Source organism: Lithobates pipiens, unplaced genomic scaffold, assembly GCF_037356315.1.
Source record: "Lithobates pipiens isolate NorthernLeopardFrog02 unplaced genomic scaffold, aLitPip1_a1.2 Scaffold_13, whole genome shotgun sequence".
Taxonomy (NCBI): Eukaryota; Metazoa; Chordata; class Amphibia; order Anura; family Ranidae; genus Lithobates; species Lithobates pipiens.
The window spans coordinates 37,947,238-37,965,432 of NW_027507718.1; the positions used below are offsets into that span (position 1 = coordinate 37,947,238).

Below are 18,195 nucleotides of genomic sequence, written 5' to 3' on the forward strand. Positions count from 1 at the left end.
AGCTATATCACTAACAGTCCAGAACCATAAACCTGTAACAATGCATAGTGGAAGAGACAACCATTTATATCACACAGGAAGGTTACAGAACTGCAGTTCAGCAATAGCCAGCAAACTACCGTATATACTCGAGTATAAGCCGAGATTTTCAGCCTCTTTTTTGAGGCTGAAAGTGCCCCCCTCGGCTTATACTCGAGTCATCGCTGTCTGCCCGCTCGATCAGCGTGTCGAGCAGACAGACAGCGGCCATTCTATTCAAAAGCCGCGCCTCCGGCTCCGCCTTCGCCTGTGATAGGCGGAACACTGAATTTCCCAGCAGCCTGTGTTCCGCCTATCACGGACATCGTATCATCCTCGTACTACGGACGAGGATGATACGACGTCTGTGATAGGCGGAACACAGGCTGCTGGGAAATTCAGTGTTCCGCCTATCACAGGCGAAGGCGGCGGCGCAGCTTTTGAACTTTACAATGGCCGCCGACGAAGAGGGCACGGGACGGAGGCAAGGGAAGGCACGGCACGGGACGGGACGGGACGGCGGCGGCAAGGCACGGCACGACACGGGACGGATGCAAGGAGGCAAGTCACGGCACGGGACGGAGGCAAGGAGGCAAGGCACGGGACGGAGGCTCGGGACAAAGGTAGGCTGGACACACACACACACACACACACACACACACACACACACACGGATGGAGACACACACAGGGATGGATGGACGGACACACAGGGATGGACGGACACACAGGGATGGACGGACACACAGGGATGGACGGACACACACACAGGGATGGACAGGCATGTCTCACCCTCGGCTTATACACGAGTCAATAAGTTTGCCAGTTTTTTTGGGGGTAAATTGGGGGCCTCGGCTTATATTCGGGTCGGCCTATACTCGAGTATATACGGTAATTACTGAGGATCAGTTGTTGACACTTATACAGTATATTGCTGGAGGACAACTTACTGTGGCCACTTTTTCAACAAATGTCTTCATGGTTTTTGTAAATACTTTTCTGTCCTGCAGATAATAAAAGAAAAAAAGAAAAACACATCAACGACTAGAAAATCTAAGATAAAAAAGAAAAGCAGATGATTACAGTCTCCAGTATTAAAGGCTTCCACCAAAACAAAATTCAAGCCTAGGTAAACACAGTTTATGGCACGCGAGTGCAAGGTTTCATCTGTTGCCCCTTCACCTCCAACCAAGGTACTAATGCTGAATAAACCCAAAAACAAAAATGTATTATATCACAGTCCACCAATTCTTAGATGTGGCGGTTGCATTCATTTTTTCCTTTATTTTCACCTTGTGATTCAGCCAATTCTCGGTTATAGTATAGTCTGTTATTTTTCAACTTCCTTGAACAGAACAAGCTGTCCAGAAAAAGTACCCATTAGAAGGTTGAGTCAAACCATTTAACCAGGGTGCTTACAATGGATCAGCTTTTAAAAAAAACTGTATGCATGACTGCTTATAAAGTGTGGCTGGAGTTTAGCTTCAATTTGTTATTCAAGTCTTTCTAAACCTGCTAGTGACTAGTCTATATATTATTTTTTTTAGTTGAAGTAGTCAAAAGTGCAAAAATTGATCAAAGCCTGAACTGAATTGAACTGAAGTAAACTGAACTAAAATAGGGTACGTGCACACGGTATTGATTGATAATCAGATATTCCGGGCAATAAAAAAGGCAAGGATGCGCTGTATAGCACAAATTCTTCTAGCTGTTGTTTAATCAGGGGAGTGTGGTGTACATGCATATTTGCATGTAAAAAATCCTGATCGGCAACACAGATGTTTTTACCTGATCTATTGTTTTCTATGTGCCCCATTCACACTGTGGTGAAGTGAGCTGTGATACAATGCATACATGCTGCATCTTATTGCAGTATGCTGGATAGCACTGCACAGCCTGGTACAGCAGCGCAGAGTATCAGTTTGTGCACTTTAAATAAAGTTGGGGGGGGGGGGGGGGGAGTACTGTGTAATGCCCTGAAATGCATATCACACCACGCACTCACCGTGGCGCACTGTAGCTGAAACAGACAGCCGCTTGTGCACGAAACTGCTACAGTTTAGTGAGCTGGCAGTGTGAATGGGCTGTAAAGCTGAATTTTGGGAACAAAACATTTACTTAAATATAATCCTTAGGGCCCTTTCACACAGGTGTTCAGTCTAGAGCCATCTGTCAGTTTTTCAGACAGATCCAGACTGAACAACATTATATGTCTATGGGTGGGCGGATGTAAACTGATGATCATCTGTTTACATAAATCCGTGTCCATTCAAGTCATTCTCCAATCAGGCCTGCCCCTCAGTTTTTCAGGCGGACCTGATCGGAAGGTGATACGGACAGGTGGATGTAAATGGACTTGTGTCCATTTACACCAACCTACCTCCGGATCCATCCAGGTCCAGCAAAAAGAAAACTGTCCTTTTCTGTTTTTTGCAGACCAGATCGGAGGTGTCAAGGAAGTAGGCCTTAGACATCAAATAGATACAAAACTATACTATAACTGTGACTTAATACATTATGGTTCAGGCTTTTGTCATAAACTCTTCAAGAACCCTAGGAGATTGCTAAAACAGATAACTTTGAATGTTTTGTGACATGACCATCTGGCAAAACAAGTTGAAGGTAATCCATACCTGGTTTGTTGTTAAAATTGCAATCAGATGTGTGCGTTATACAGTATGAATCTCCTCTGAAACCTGAGAAATTACAGTGGGGGGGGCTCTCTCCTAGAAAGGGAGACTCCCTACACACAGTTGAATAAACGTATTTTTGTTCACCATGAGGATAAGTGGCTTTGACTGAATTCCAGGAAAAAGGTAGCCTGATGGCGGGTCCGGACATGACATAGATCGCTGTGTGCCGATCTTCTCAGGAAGTGGGTTCCTGTTCCCCTTCCCCCAAAGTTCCAATTTTGGACGGGGAGGGGGTGTGAACAAGCAGAGCTTCCCCATTTTGGGTGGAGCTCCACTTTAAGAGGGTTTGGGACAAACCATGAAACACTGCTGAGGGTTGTCTATAATGTTCAGATTGTTTCATATGGTTTAGGCCTTTTTTTCAAAAAGCAAACAAAAAAATGTAACACTTTAATACAGTGTTAGCTGGATGTGGGATTGAAGTCCATTTAAAGCAACATGTCTGTCTAAAGCCAGACATAGGCCAGCTGGTTGCAGGAAAGAAAATCACTCCATCTATGGCTGGCTCTAGACTAACCTGTCCACAGGGTGGCAACACTGCAGTGCAATTTCAATGAAAGAAAGTGATAAAATAAGGGCTCTACTGACACCATCAACAGGTAATAAAACAATGTTACAGGGGAAACCCAGAAAAACAAACTTACAGCATTACATCAAGTATATCTTGTCTTACTTTTTTTTTTGCCCTTTAATTTTTTGAGGAACTAAATAAATCTCACCAATGCATTTTAATAATAATAAAAAAAAAACCTTCCACTAATTGGTTTATCATTCAGAATCTGATTAGACCGCTCTATTAAAATCTGGCAAGAAAGAACTTTTTCTCCTGGGAAATGTCTTTTTAATTCTTTTTTTAATATAATCAGAAAAATTATGCTTCGTTTAAACAATGAACATCTTAGTGAAATGAGGGATAAGGCAGTCAGATGTATGCGCACAAACGTTCAAAGGCACACGCTCATATCATCCAAGCATGCAGAGGGAACAATGATTAGCTGTGAAATACCAACATGGTTGACGAACTACAGAATAATCAATATGGGAATGTCACTGCTCTGATCGAACGTTGGCCAAATACCTAAAAATTGTTACTTGATCTGGCTCAATTACATAATCTAATATCTAAAAAGGTAAGCAGCTCCTCAGAAACTTGAGAAGATAATACAATACATTTCAGCCTCAAATTGCTCTACTTCACACTACATAACACAAAGTAAGTCACTCGTTCTTTAATACTGTTTAATGAGATCACAAGTGCTGGGACAATGTGCTTTTAAAATGGAAACATTTCACTGGATCTTAACAACAGAAACCATAGACACTCAAACACGAGGGCAGTTATGTCAGCTGGGAAACCTTGTAGACAGGATCATAGCTGCTGCTTTTATGATTTCAAACTGTACACTGAGAATCAGTACCAATCGCCTGATAAGATCACAGGATATGAGTTATGTGAGATTTCCTCAAGCAATGTTTTAGGCATGCGTGACCTGGAAGGGGGAGATCAAACCAGAACAGAAAGGCTGGTTACAATTTATCTCCTGCAAGCAAGTGAATCCTTCACAGCAAGATTAGAAATAAATCACATAAACTGCCTACAGAATCCCAAGGGCATCCCAGCGGCAAATGAACAAATTAAACACTTGGCTGACTGCACACTATTTTTGTTCTTAATCGGAAATGGTTTCATTAAGGGAGTGTTACCACATGGAAATGGTGCTTCCCATTCAGGAGTTTGGGCAGGTATAACGGATTCGGTCCTACTGTGCCCTGCTTAATATATTAAGTAACAACTAATGTAGAAGATACAAAATAGCTTTCACTGGCGCTGACAGTTCCCAAGCTGGATAGCTGAAGCTTGCATAAGTTGATAAAGTTACTGGACTGTCTTTGATGTGTGAGAACACCACTGTGTTCTTTAAACAGATAGTATTTATATATGCTGCACTGACATCAGCCAGAAAAACTAAAAACATTGTATGCAAGTTGGAATAAAGTGCTCTAATATTTTAGCCAGCAACTGTATAAATTGGTAGATCTGGATGTCCAGTTTGCCACTGGGGTATAAAGAAAAATTAGTCATGTTCTGGCCAGTACTATTAAAGTGACTGCAGCTATTTAAAAAGGCCTTGCTGCAAAGAAAAGCATTAATACATATCCCTTCTGCACCTTTAAACTCGGCTGCCTTCTAGGGATGAGCTTGCAGAAGACTCTTCAGCATCCAGCACAGATTCAGATGTTTCCTTTACAAGTGTACTGCTTCATGGAGCACAAAAATTGAGCCTTTAGAAATGTTATTGTACATCAAAGGAAATAGACACGTAGGCTGGCCATACATTATACAAATTTCTTGTACAATTTTCCTTTAGATTTACCAAAACCCTAGAATATGAAATCAAACCGAAACACTTTCAATCTGTATGCAGTCAAGCAGGTTCTTGCCTCACAAAGTTGAAGGTAAATCTATAAGAAAGGGGCCAGCAGAAGAAACCATAGATTGCAACAGACTAGAAATCCAACGTAACCAAAAATGTGCCATATGCTAAAGATTGAATAACCCAAATAAGTGCAGCGATGCCCTTTAAAGTGGACCTTCAGTCTACTTGTCATGTTGGCTCTGTTTGAATAGTCCCCCCCATCTTTAACAGAACTAGAATAAAGCACTAAATTGTTGTGTGTGTCAATGCCTTTTTTTGACAGTCATTCGCCTAGGAGAATGATGTAGGACAGGGATATGCAATTAGTGGACCTCCAGCTGTTGCAAAACTACAAGTCCCATCATGCCTCTGCCTCTGGATGTCATGCTTGTGGCTGACAGAGACTTGCTATGCATCATGGGACTTTTAGTTCTGCAACAGCTGGAGGTCCGTTAATTGCATTTCCCTGATGTAGGAGGATCCACTAATTCCCTTGATACCTGGGATATTTTCATTTGCTGTGAGATTCAGGTACATGGAAGAGCTGGAGGAGGGCTGGAATATGATTGGAAGAGAGCGAAGACAGATGGAGGTGGCAGCACCCTGCTGCCCCATTGCGCATGTGCGTCCTGTGCAGCACATGCATGCAATTTGCCTTTACTGGAGGATAAATCAAATTACCCCCATTTGTTACATGCTGTTATTTTTCTAAAAATGTATCAAGTTTAACTTCGGTTCCTCTTTAATAACTCAACCCATACCTATATTAAAGCTATAAATACATAGAACCAACATGTGATAGAAATAAATACATGTGCTCTCTTAATTCATATAGGTGATCTAAAATGAGTCCATAATGCTCATATCCTGACCGCCTTCCCCAGCCACTGCACCCGTCACATGGACAAGTGCATGTATACTGAGCAGCATACGTTTTAACTGGTATGCCAGAAGCCTTTATGGCAGAAGAGATACAGAATCTCTCCTGCCATAGGACAAAAAAAATAAATAAATAAAAATGCTTTGTTTTCTTATACAAAACTTTAGTTCTGATACAGGGCTCCGTTACTGACACTGCAATTCACATCCACGAGCTAGAAGATGCCGGGGTTGTACAAAATATATACAACTTCATATATTATATATAAAGATAAAATTCAGTTAATTTTATTTTGGCTATGCAGCTCCAGGGACATAACTTGCCTATAATGTAGTGTGTCCCCTGTCCTCCTGGGTGTAGAAATCATCCCTGCAGTGACTCTAGAAACACTCTACATTGGTCAACTTATAGTACTGACACACTGGCACCGCCCTGCAATCCCCCACAAATTCACAAAACACCTACTATTCTTTAGGAGAATGCAAAGTGCTCTGTGAATGGAGGACTGGCAGTTGGATGACAGGATCAGGCACCAATGCTTCACACTCTTAGTTGCTAATGCATAAGTGGTACGTAATGTCCCCATTGCTGCATAGCCAAAAAAGATAGCTTTAACGCTGGAGAAAATAAAATGAACACAAATTTACAGTTGTTGTTCAGTCTATATTCTTGCCTCTTTTTTTTTTATTTCATAAAATGATGGGTGAATGCAGAATGGGTTACTCTAATGATTTCAATTTTCAAAAGGAATTAACTGTTAGCACAGAGAAGGGGCCCCTCAGCTACAAGAGGGACTACCAGACAAATTAATTAGATAATGCTTAGTCAGAACAAATATAAATCTTTCCTGAATAAGTTTGCACAAATGAAACTTAAGATGGCATATTTATTTTCTTGCATAAACCCGATCATAACGGTTTTCTTTAATTCTCTGCAAAATGGAATGTTCAGTGTCTGTTTAACACAGATAAGCAGTTACTGAACTACCTATGGTCAGACATGCACAGCCTAATTTCCCTGGCTGAAGATATTCTTTAAAGCTAGAGTTCACTTGGTGCTCAAATGTATGCATTTCACAGAGGACAAAAAAGCAGTATCAGCAGTGTTTCTGTACAAAGTGTGCCTTCCCACCCTGAATGGGGCATCACTCACGGACTACAGAGAGATATAAAAAAATAGACATGCTGTAAATGCACAAAGATGTTCAATTAGATTATTAGAAGAAATTAAAACATTAAGGCGATGGCCCATGTTTCAATCTGTATGACAACTGCACAGTTCAGGAGTTGGAAATGACCATGTAAGATACTTTTACAACATAGATGAGAAAGGTTGATTAGGCAGGGAGGAAATGTCTGATTCCCCCAAATTTTTTAGAAAGCCTACATTCTAGGTTCAGCGTTTGATAGCCCATGGAGGCATGACACAAGAAAGAAAAAAAATCTGTGCAAGAAATGAATGACGAGTGAGTTCTAGGGAGAAAGGCGCCCTCTAGTGGATTCATGCGATCAATACAGGTAGACAGGCCAAGGAGAAAAAAAATCTAGCTAAAAAGCCAAGTCCAGGCAGCTCTGGATAATAAGAGGCAAAGCAGGGCAAGACAGGGAATAAAACACTGCTGCACACAAAAGGGGAAAGAAAAAACTGCTTTTACTGGATCCTTGTTATAACAGGTGGCACCAAGAGTTCTTCTCTTACTCCTTCTGTAAACAAGGTCAGAGACCAGACAGCTGCAACACCACCTTCCTTTCCCCTCCTTTTGTGGAAAATTAAACATGTAAGGTCTTCTGATGTTTCTTGGACTTATCTGATTTGTAGAAATGTTCCTGGTCAGTGAATCAGAAATTTACCGAAGTCCAGGACGATCAGTGTGACAGCAAGAAAACTAGCATTTTCAGAAGTGAGATCAATAGGACAGTCCCCTATATTCCTCTCATGGCTTTCTCAAGAGTCTACTTTATTCCTTAAAATGATTGTAGTCTCATTTAAAATAAACATTCACTTTATACTTCCCTCCTCTGTGCAGTTGGTTTTACAAAGAGCAGCTCAGATCCTCCTTCTTGGGTCCCTCTTCTGTGCTCCTGGCCCCTGCCTCCCATTGAGTGCCCTCACAGCAAGCAGCTTGCTATTGAGGCAACCGAGCCGAGTCACAGCTCCCTGTGTCCATTCGGACACAGAGCCCCGACCCTTTCTCTTCTGATTGGTTAACTGACTTTGATTGACAGCTGCGGGAACCAATGGCACCTCTGCTGTGTCTCAGCCAATTAAGCAGAGTCCCAGATGGCTAAGACTCTCGTGGACATCGCTGGAGAGAGATGGGGCTCAGGTAAGTAATTAGGGAGTGCTGGGGAGGCAGCTACACACAGAAGGTTTTTTATATTCATGTATAGAATGCATACAGATAAAAACCCTCCTGCCTTTACAACGTTTAACCCTTTCCCTGCCAGGTTCTGCTTCTCATTTTGCAACTCAGATGGCTGAACTAATGTCTCTGATTCCCATACACATTACAGAACTGAAAATGTAGTAAAGATGCCCAAGGCATATACATGCAGAACCTATAGAATTATAATAAGGTATTGATTTTGTACTTCCCATGTTAGTAGTGAAAATTATTTTTAAAACCATATTATATATAAAATACACCAAAACTAGTACCGCACAGCATAATCAATAAGAATAAAACTTTAGGTTTTATATATCGAAAATATGAGTAAATTTGAAACTGCTCATTTACCAAATGGTAAAAATCCAAGTCATGCAAAACTCTAGGATAAGTAACTTGCAAAACTGCAGAAAAGCACTCTAAAACCTTAGCAATTTAATTTATTTAGTGTAATACAAAAATATAATCTATAAAAATACATAATCTATAACTTGTTCAGACATCTGTAATGTGCAATATGTGTTTTAGATATTTTACATACAGAATGCATAAGGTGGGGGTTTATGCAAGTACATCAGGGTTTTTATGTACATAGTTACATAGGTGAGGTTGAAAAAAGACAAGTCCAACCTATGTGTGTGATTATATGTCAGTATTACATTGTATATCCCTGTATGTTGTGGTTGTTCAGGTGCTTATCTAATAGTTTATTGAAACTATTGATGCTCCCGGACTCTTACAGTAAAGAACCCCCTACGTAGTTTAAAGTTAAACCTTTTTTCTTTCATTTTAATGGGTGGCCACGTGTCTTGTTAAACTCCCTCCCATGAAAAAGTTTTATCTGTATTGTGGGGTCACCAATATGGTATTTGTAAATTGAAATCATATCCCCTTATTTTAAGCGTCTCTTCTTCAGAGAATAAGTTCAGTGCTCACAACCTTTCCTTATAACTAATATCCTCCAGACCCTTTATTAGCTTTGTTACCCTTCTTTGTACTTGCTCCATTTCCAGTACATCCTTCCTGTGGACTGGTGCCCAGAACTGGACAGCATACTCTCGGTGCGCCGGACCAGAGTCTTGTAGAGTGGGAGAATTATCATTTTATCTCTGGAGTTGACCTCATTTTTAATGCATGCCAATATTCTGTTTGCTTTGTTAGCAGCAGCTTGGCATTGCATGCTGTTGCTGAGCCTATCATCTACTAAGATCGGCAGGTCCTTTTCCATTCTAGATTCCCTCAGAGGTACTGCCCCAAGTGTATAGATTGCATTCGTATTTTTGCCACCCAAATGCATTCATTTCGGGAAAATGTAACAGCTACTTTAAAAAAAAAAAAGAAAAGAAAAAAAAGTGAATAATATATATATATATATATATATATATATCCTGCTCTCTGCTAGGGCAGAGCCTGCATAATTAGGATGGCCATACATTATACAAATTTTCTTGTACAATTTTCCTTTAGATTTACAGTACCAAAACTATGCAATATAAGCGCAAAGCTAAACACGTAACTTGTATGACTTGTATGCAGTCAGCTAGGCCCTTGCACTACATAGTTGAAGGTAAATCTAAAGGAGATTGAATAAAAAAAATAGTATAACGTATGACCAGCTTTACTCTCTCAGGACCAACACAGCTGCCCATTGAGTGAATTGGAAGATACAGCTGTGAGCATGGGGTTGTGTATAGAATTCACACAACATATGCTCCTAACAGATACCACAGCATACATCTATGCATGCGCAGGTGCTTTATGCAACTCCTGGTGCATAACTGTGTACAGCTGATTCTTCTAATTCATCTCCATCAGTGGCTGTTTGTCGAAGATGTGGGTCCCAGGATATTAATTACATAGGCTCTCCACACTGTACAGCGCCTGTATGGCCATATGCATGAAGCCTTAAATAGTTATTCAACTGCCTAGATTACAGAAAGTCTGAAGCCAACTATGGACTGATTGATTTTACCGATCCCCCTCAGAAAGTCCCAAATGTGGCAGTGGAGGATGTAAACAAGCGGAGTTTCCTTTTTAAGCAAAAGTTGGTGTGCATGGCAATGGAATAGCAAATTGACTGATGTATTGAAACCACTTATGTCCTCAGAGATTGGCTACTGTTGGGTGGTGATCCTATCACTATGCTACACCTTCTCTAACAGTGAAATTAATCTGTGGCTGCTTACAAAACATTACCAAACAAAAAAAAACACAACAACATTGTATTCAGATGTTCTTCATATAGCAACTGGCTACAGGCAGTTGTACGCCACACCTGTGCGCTCCCTAGCAGGGAATACACAAAGTTCTGCGCTATATGACCAGTGCAAGAGCCCTTTTTCCTAGGAAGCAAAAAGTGAGCTGTAGGAGGTTCATTTTATTTCTCATGATCAAGCACAATTCAGAATGTTCCTTATCCCCCCCCCAAAAAAAAAAGCATATCGTGTATTTTTTTCTACACCAGACAAAACATTTTATATTGTTTTAGATAAAAAAAAAAATAGGAATTAGCAAGAATCATTTTTGACTGTTTTCTGTGTCTCTATGTAATGCACATTTGTTTTCTGTGTCTCTATTTCATGTATTTACTCCTAATATTTCAGCTACAGGCTAGCAGCCACTCAGAAGCTGCATGTTTAAGGGCTTTTGCAGCGTACAGTCTGTCATTGACATAAAGGTCTGTATGCTGCTGTACTATCGCAAACACAATTAAAGAGTACAGGCATATGCAAAAATAGACAATTTTCTATAATTTTTGTGTGTCAGTATACTGTACTCATGTTTATAATAGCACATGAACAGCAGCACATAGCCATGTATGTCGAAGACAGGCTGCATGTAGCACCTGGGCAGCCTGGATGGAGGAAGAAAGTACAGCTGCAATCATAACAGGTTCAGCTGGCCTAAGTACAAGACCCTTAAAGTAGTTGTAAACCCCTACAACCAACTTTGACCTACAGGTAAGCCTAGATTAAGGCTTACCTGTAGGTCCAAGAAATATCTCCTAAACCTAAACGGTTTAGGAGATATTTACCTGTAGACAGCGAGTGACGTCATCGCGGCTCCGACGAATCACAGCACCGGAGCCGCGAGACCCGGAAGTCGCTCCGGGATACATGGCAGCGCTGAAGAGGAAGACGGAGGACCGCTTTGGGGGCTTTGTTCTCAGGTAAGTTATTCATAATGAGCTAGTATGCTATGCATACTAGCTCATTATGCCTTTGCCTTACAGGGTGCGTTTAAAAAAATAAAAATAAAAAAATAAAAATAAAATGTGCCTTTACTTCCTCTTTAAAGCAAAAATAAACCTAAAAGCAAACATTATATTACATCTTACTAATTCTTAGATAGGATAGCTGCATCCTTTTTTTTAAGCTTTCTTTCATTTATTTATTTTCATAAGAGGGAGTCTGTTGTTTTTCAACAGAACAAGCTGTCCTGCATGTGTAGCAGTTTAGCGTGCTAAGACAAATCATTTAAAGTGATTGTAGTGTCTCAGTGTTTGACTGAGAGCAGCAGTAACCAATAGCACTGCAGCTGTTTCTCAGCCAACCAGGAGAGTCCCAGACAGCTAAGACACTCATGCACATCGCTGGAGGAAGATCGGGCTCCGGTATTAGGGGAGCTACTGCACACAGGCGGCATTTTATCTTAAGGCATAGAATTCAGCATTTAGAATCACTTGAACACCAAGAGTGATGCTCTGATCAGCTTTTATTTATGTCAAACCTGTGTGCCTTCATCCAAAGTGGGGCACTCTAATATAGGAGGTTTGTTAATAGTTTGTTAATCAGGAGAAGAAATCCTAAAAAAAAGAAAACCTATGCAACCACCAGATCTAGGTATTCCTTAGCTGCAATATATTAAACGTTTTGGTTTTGGATTTAATTCCACTTTAAGTAGCACAGTCATTATACCTGCTGAACTGCTGTTATAGTTGACTAAATTCCTAACTAAGAAAAATTGGAGGCTCTTGTTTAGGAACAGCCCCAGAAAAATACATTTTGAAAAAATATTAACATAATTGTATAAATCATACCTTAGGTGTTCCATGCCATATGCAGTGCATGCCCACTCTGGCACCATCGTGTGTATGAATAATGTAAATTACAGCTTCTCTGATAGCTTCAATCACTTCCTAAGATTACACAACATTACAAAGTTAGATAACGAGACAGAACAGAGCTAATCCTGTCAGAATCTCACTGAAATTTCATATACACCACCTGGCACTAGAGGTCGACCGATATATCTGCTGATATTTGGCGTTTTTTAATTAATCGGCATCGGCCGATTGTGCTGTTAAAAAAGGCCGATGATATCTTCAGCGTGACTTGCAAATTACTTTAGTAATAGAAGTCAATGCAAGTTGCCTGAAGACATCAGTGAAGGGACTTGTTTCCTCTCTGGGCAGTCTGCCAAGAGAAGAGCAAAGAGGTACAATGTTTACACTTCTGAATGAATTCAACTGGTGTGTAGAAGTTCTCAGTTTAACCATTTAAAGACTAAATCTTTTCTGACACTTGATGCTTACAAGTAAAAATCCTGTATTTTCTGCTAGAAAATCACCCACAAAACTTATATTTTTTTAGCAGAGATCCTAGGGAATAAAATAGCGGTTGTTGCAATATTTTATGTCACACGATATTTGCGCAGCGGTCTTTCAAATGCAATTTTTTTGGGAAAAAATACACTAATGATAAAAAAATAAATAAATAAATAAAAAACCGGTAAAGTTAGCCCATTTTTTTTTCCATCCAAAAGTTTTGATTACCTGTTTTTGTGTAATATAATTTTTTTTTAAAAATCTAAATTATACATACAAGTGAACGGATTAGATGTTTGTTTTGTTTAATAAATGTTTAAATGTAAGAAATATTCTGTATTACTTAAGGTTGCTTTCACACGGGAGGGGGCAGGCGTTGCCAGTTTTAGCGGCGCTTTACCGTCATTTTAGCGGCGCTATTTGGCTACTAGCGGGGCACTTATAATCCAGCTAGCGGCCAAGGAAGGGGTTAAATGTGCTCGTGAAGCACCGCTACCAAATCGCATTGCAGGTGCTTTGGCAGTGGTGCCCATTCATTTCAATGGGGTTCGGTATACACCACTCCAAAGATGCTGCTTGCAGGACTTTTTTTTTTAACATCCTGCCAGTGCATCGCCTCAGTATGAAAGCACTCGGGCTTTCACACAGACTGCAGGGGAGCCGTTTTGCAGGCACTTTACAGGTGCTATTTTTAGCCCAAAAGCGCCTGAAAAACGCCCCAGTGTGAAACGTGTCTAACTGTTAGATTTTAGGAGATGGAGGGGGAAAAAAAATAAAAAAAAATCAGCATCATATATCGGCCATCCGCCGTGGCGATTTCTAAATATCGGCATCGACCAGAGAAAAACTCATATCGGTCGACCTCTACCTGACACATGGGGCAAGTCACTGCTACAAATCATTCAGTCCTGGGTGTACATTTTCCCTTAAGCTACTAACTTTTTCAACACATGGTTTAAAAAAAAAAAAAACACATGTAAACAGATCCACTAGATGGCTGGATAAGACATCATTATATTTACAATGTACACAAACTAAAATGTTTTTATTTTCTTTAGTCCTGTCCATAAAAATAAAAATTAAAAATTAAACATTTTTAAAATATAGTAAACTTTTTATTTTTAAATCTATGCATCTTTAATCCTAGCCTAGGCAAGGATGACATATCCAGACTCACATACCCACATGCAAAGGGTCGCTTTCCTTTTGCACACATGTGTGAAATTCCACAAATTTGTGTGCATCTCACACATGCATAAAAATGCCGCCGGGTCACTGCTCGGTAACTGGCAGAGCCCGTGGCACGCACGTCAACTCATGTGCAAACATGACATAAGGCTAAGCCAGGTATACCATAAGTGCTTTTTTATATTCTTACTATATCCACAGGTTTTCTTTAAAAAAACAAACATTTAATAATCTACTTCATGAAACCTTTTAAAATATTATGTATCAATGGCCTGTTTTGCCTTCTGAAACCCAGGTAAAATTATATAATATAGACAAAATGCTAAAACCATTAATTTTAGGACATCTGAAAGGAGGCATGCAAAAATAAACAAAAAAAAAACCCATCAAATCAGATGACTAAAATGTCATCAATATTTACTTACCGATTTTATTTTTGGGGTTGAATGGCAAAAAAAGTCCAGAAAAACTTTATGCACCAAAGAATGCTTGATTACAGCCTCCCTGGGAACAGAAATATAAGTTATTATTACTGACCTAATACAAACCATTTCTCAGAAAAGTAAACAATGAACAATGGAACACAAGCACAATTAGAAGTCAACCAAAATTACTAAGATTTGCCAGCCATTTTCTGAACCTCTTGGGGACTGGCCAAGAGCTGCATCGGAGCTACCCAGTGAAATCAGCAAGAGAGAAGCATGTGCAAGCCATGAATACAGGACATGAGATTTTTACAGCCTGTGCTCCAAAGGGAAAGTTCTAAAAGCGTTCCTACTAGAAAAATAGAGGGAATTGACCCACACAGACCTACTGTATCCAACTGCTTGTAGGTAGATAATTATCCCCGTTTCCTTCCCCCCTCCAATGCCACATTTGGCACCTTTTAAAGGGGAGGGGGAGCGGGTACCTGTTTGTGACAGGTACCCGGCCCCACTTTTGGATGACCTCACTGCAGCGAGGTCCCCGCAAGTCCTTCCCCCACCACTGGGCCATTCACAAAGCACAGCACGATTTGTGCAGAAGGGAACTGGCTGTGAAGCTGCAAGTCTTCACTGCCAGTTTCCCTTACAAGGAATGGTGGTGGCAGCACCCAAGAGCCGATTAAAAAAAAACCTCGGACAGGTGTTAGTGTCCTAATAGTAAAAGTCAGCAGCTATAGTATTTGCAGCTGCTGATTAACTTTTTTGTGGCGGGTTGGAGCTCCGCTTTAACACATGGTAAATGTATGTGTTTAAGATAAACTGGTACTGTTTCTTGTTTGCTTATTCAAGTTAAATACAGTCAACTAGAGTTCAATGCAGCCAGACACCAAACTGCATATTTGGCTGCCTCATACTGCTGACAAAAAAAAAAAAAGCATAGCCAACAATATATTTCATCTTGTATTACATTAATTGCAGCAATTAATGAAGTGGACATTGCAAAACAAACTAAGCTTTTATTGAACCAGCAACTAAGGCATTGCCAAAATGAATGCCATCTTATATGTACATTTACTTTACAAGAACAAGAAAGGTCAATGGACTCAAAAAGCCAAACAAGGACAGAAAAGCAGATGGTGCCTCTTTGGGAGAATGGATTCAGGTAAGGAAAGAGGAACTCGATCCCTGAGGTTAGGAGTCCTGAAAAAAATTCTATGCATGAAGGTAAAAAAAAAGTCTGTGTGCAGCAGCCCCCTCCCCCTAAGACTTACCTGAGCCCCCTCTCGATCCAGCGATGTCCAGAGAGCCTTGCCTCTCCAGGGACTCGCATTCCCGATTGGCTTTTGGCAGAAGCAGGAGCCATTGGCTTTTGCTGCTGTCAATCATAGCCAGTGAGCCAAATCAGGAGACACAGGGTGAGGAGCCGAGTCGCAGCTCCGTGTGTGAATGGACACGCAGAGCCGTGGGTTGGGAGTGCGCTTGCTTAAGTGTCCCCACAGAAAGCTGCTTACTGTGGGGGCACCCAGCAAAAGGCAGGAGAGCCAGCATAGGACCCAAGAAGAGAAAGATCCAGGCTGCTCTGTGCAAAACCATAACACAGAGCAGGGAAGTATAACATGTTTGTTATTTAAAAAAAAAAGGCTTTAATATCACTTAAACCAGTTGCTGAAGGCCAGGCGGTGCATCTCTTGTGGCGGGAGGGCATCATATGACGTCCTCCCGTTTAAACAGGGAATGCGCGCGCATCCCTGTTCCTTCGGTGGCGGTGTGTCACGGAGACACCGCTCGCCACAGAGGGGGGTGAACAGCCATTGGGTATGGCTGTTTACCACGTGATCGGCCGTGATGAAGTCACGGCCGATCACAGATGGTTACACCCCCCACTGTGCACGGTGCGTGCGATCACGGGAACACTGCTCATCACCAATGCTGGCAAACAGCTATTGGCCGGCTCTTTACCCACGTCATCGGCTGTGATCGTTTCACAGCTGATCACTAAATGTAAACAAACCGCGGTAACGAGATGTTACCGAGTTTTCTCCTCCTCACACACCGATCGTGTGTGAGGAGGAGATTGCGGTAATATCTAGTTACCACTTACAGTGTACACCAATCACACTGATTGCTCCCCCCCCCCCAATACCCGAGTACCTGTCACAGCCCATCAGAGTACCCGAGTACCCGTCACAGCCCATCAGAGAACCCGAGTACCCGTCACAGCCCAGCAGAGTACCCGAGTACCTGTCGCAGCCCATCAGAGTACCCGAGTACCTGTCACAGGCCATCCGAGTACCCGACTACCTGTCACAGCCCATAAGAGTACCTGTCACAGGCCATCCGAGTACCTGTCCCAGGCCATCCGAGTACCCGAGTACCTGTCCCAGCCCATCCGAGTACCCGAGTACCTGTCCCAGCCCATCAGAGTACCCTAGTACCCGTCCCAGCCCATCAGAGTACCCGAGTACCTGTCCCAGCCCATCAGAGTACCCGAGTACCTGTCCCAGCCCATCAGAGTACCCAAGTACCTGTCCCAGCCCATCAGAGTACCCGAGTACCTGTCCCAGCCCATCAGAGTACCCGAGTACCTGTCCCAGCCCATCAGAGTACCCAAGTACCTGTCCCAGCCCATCAGAGTACCCAAGTACATGTCCCAGCCCATCAGAGTACCCGAGTACCTGTCCCAGCCCAGAGTACCCGTCCCAGCCCATCAGAGTACCCGAGTACCTGTCCCAGCCCATCAGAGTACCCGAGTACCTGTCCCAGCCCATCAGAGTACCCGAGTACCTGTCCCAGCCCATCAGAGTACCCGAGTACCTGTCCCAGCCCATCAGAGTACCCAAATACCAGTCACCAGGCCATCAGAGAACCTGTCACCAGGCCATCAGAGTACCCAAGTACCTGTCACTAGGCCATCAGAGAACCCGTCACCAGGCCATCAGAGTACTCAAGTACTTGTCACCAGGCCATCAGAGTACTCAAGTACCTGTCACCAGCCGATCAGAGTACCAGAGTACCTATCTGCAGCACATCAGAGTACCCGAGTACCTATGTGTAGCCCATACCTCATAGAATATACGTTGGGGTGTTTGCTTTCCAAAATGGGGTCATTTTGTGGGTAATTTCACTGTCCTGGTGCTCCAGGACCTTCAAATGTGTGATGGGTAGGAATGAAATGAGAGGTGTCATTTATGCTCCTAGAACGCCTGAAGGTACTACTTCAATTTTCAGCCTCTGTATGTGGCCAGGCTGTGTAAAAGTCCTACACATGTGGTATCGCCATACTCGGGAGGAGTAGCAGAATGTGTTTTGGGGTGTAATTTTTGCTATATACATGCTATGTGAAAGAAACATCTTATAAATTGACAACTTTGTGTAAAAAAAAGCGTTTTCATTGCATTAGTGGCCACCGGTCTTACAAAACAGAAGTCAAAGGCATTTAAGTTATGATTCAAATAATGCACCCTACATTTCTCAAAGATTACACAATGGGGAGAGGAAAAAGAAGCACATTGCACGAAGATATGAGCACCAATAGTGGCAGCTAATAAATGCTCTGCTCGGAGTTCAGCTTTAATAAATAGCAACATGTAGTTTCTTCTGATCCAAAACAGCCCCCCCCAGGATTTCTAACAGCCACAATGTA

At 41.8% G+C, this 18,195-nt stretch overlaps 1 protein-coding gene across 1 annotated transcript in view; it reads right to left on the minus strand.

Annotated features, from left to right (window-relative positions):
* PUM3 (pumilio RNA binding family member 3) overlaps positions 1–18,195 on the minus strand; it is a 117,673-nt gene that overhangs the window by 48,715 nt on the left and 50,763 nt on the right. Inside the window, exons 10-12 of the mRNA XM_077475021.1 lie at positions 14,553–14,631; positions 12,433–12,531; positions 968–1,021 (exon numbers count right to left, since the gene is read on the minus strand). Of these exons, the coding sequence (XP_077331147.1) occupies positions 968–1,021; positions 12,433–12,531; positions 14,553–14,631 (232 nt within the window). The remainder of the gene's footprint in view (positions 1–967; positions 1,022–12,432; positions 12,532–14,552; positions 14,632–18,195) is intronic.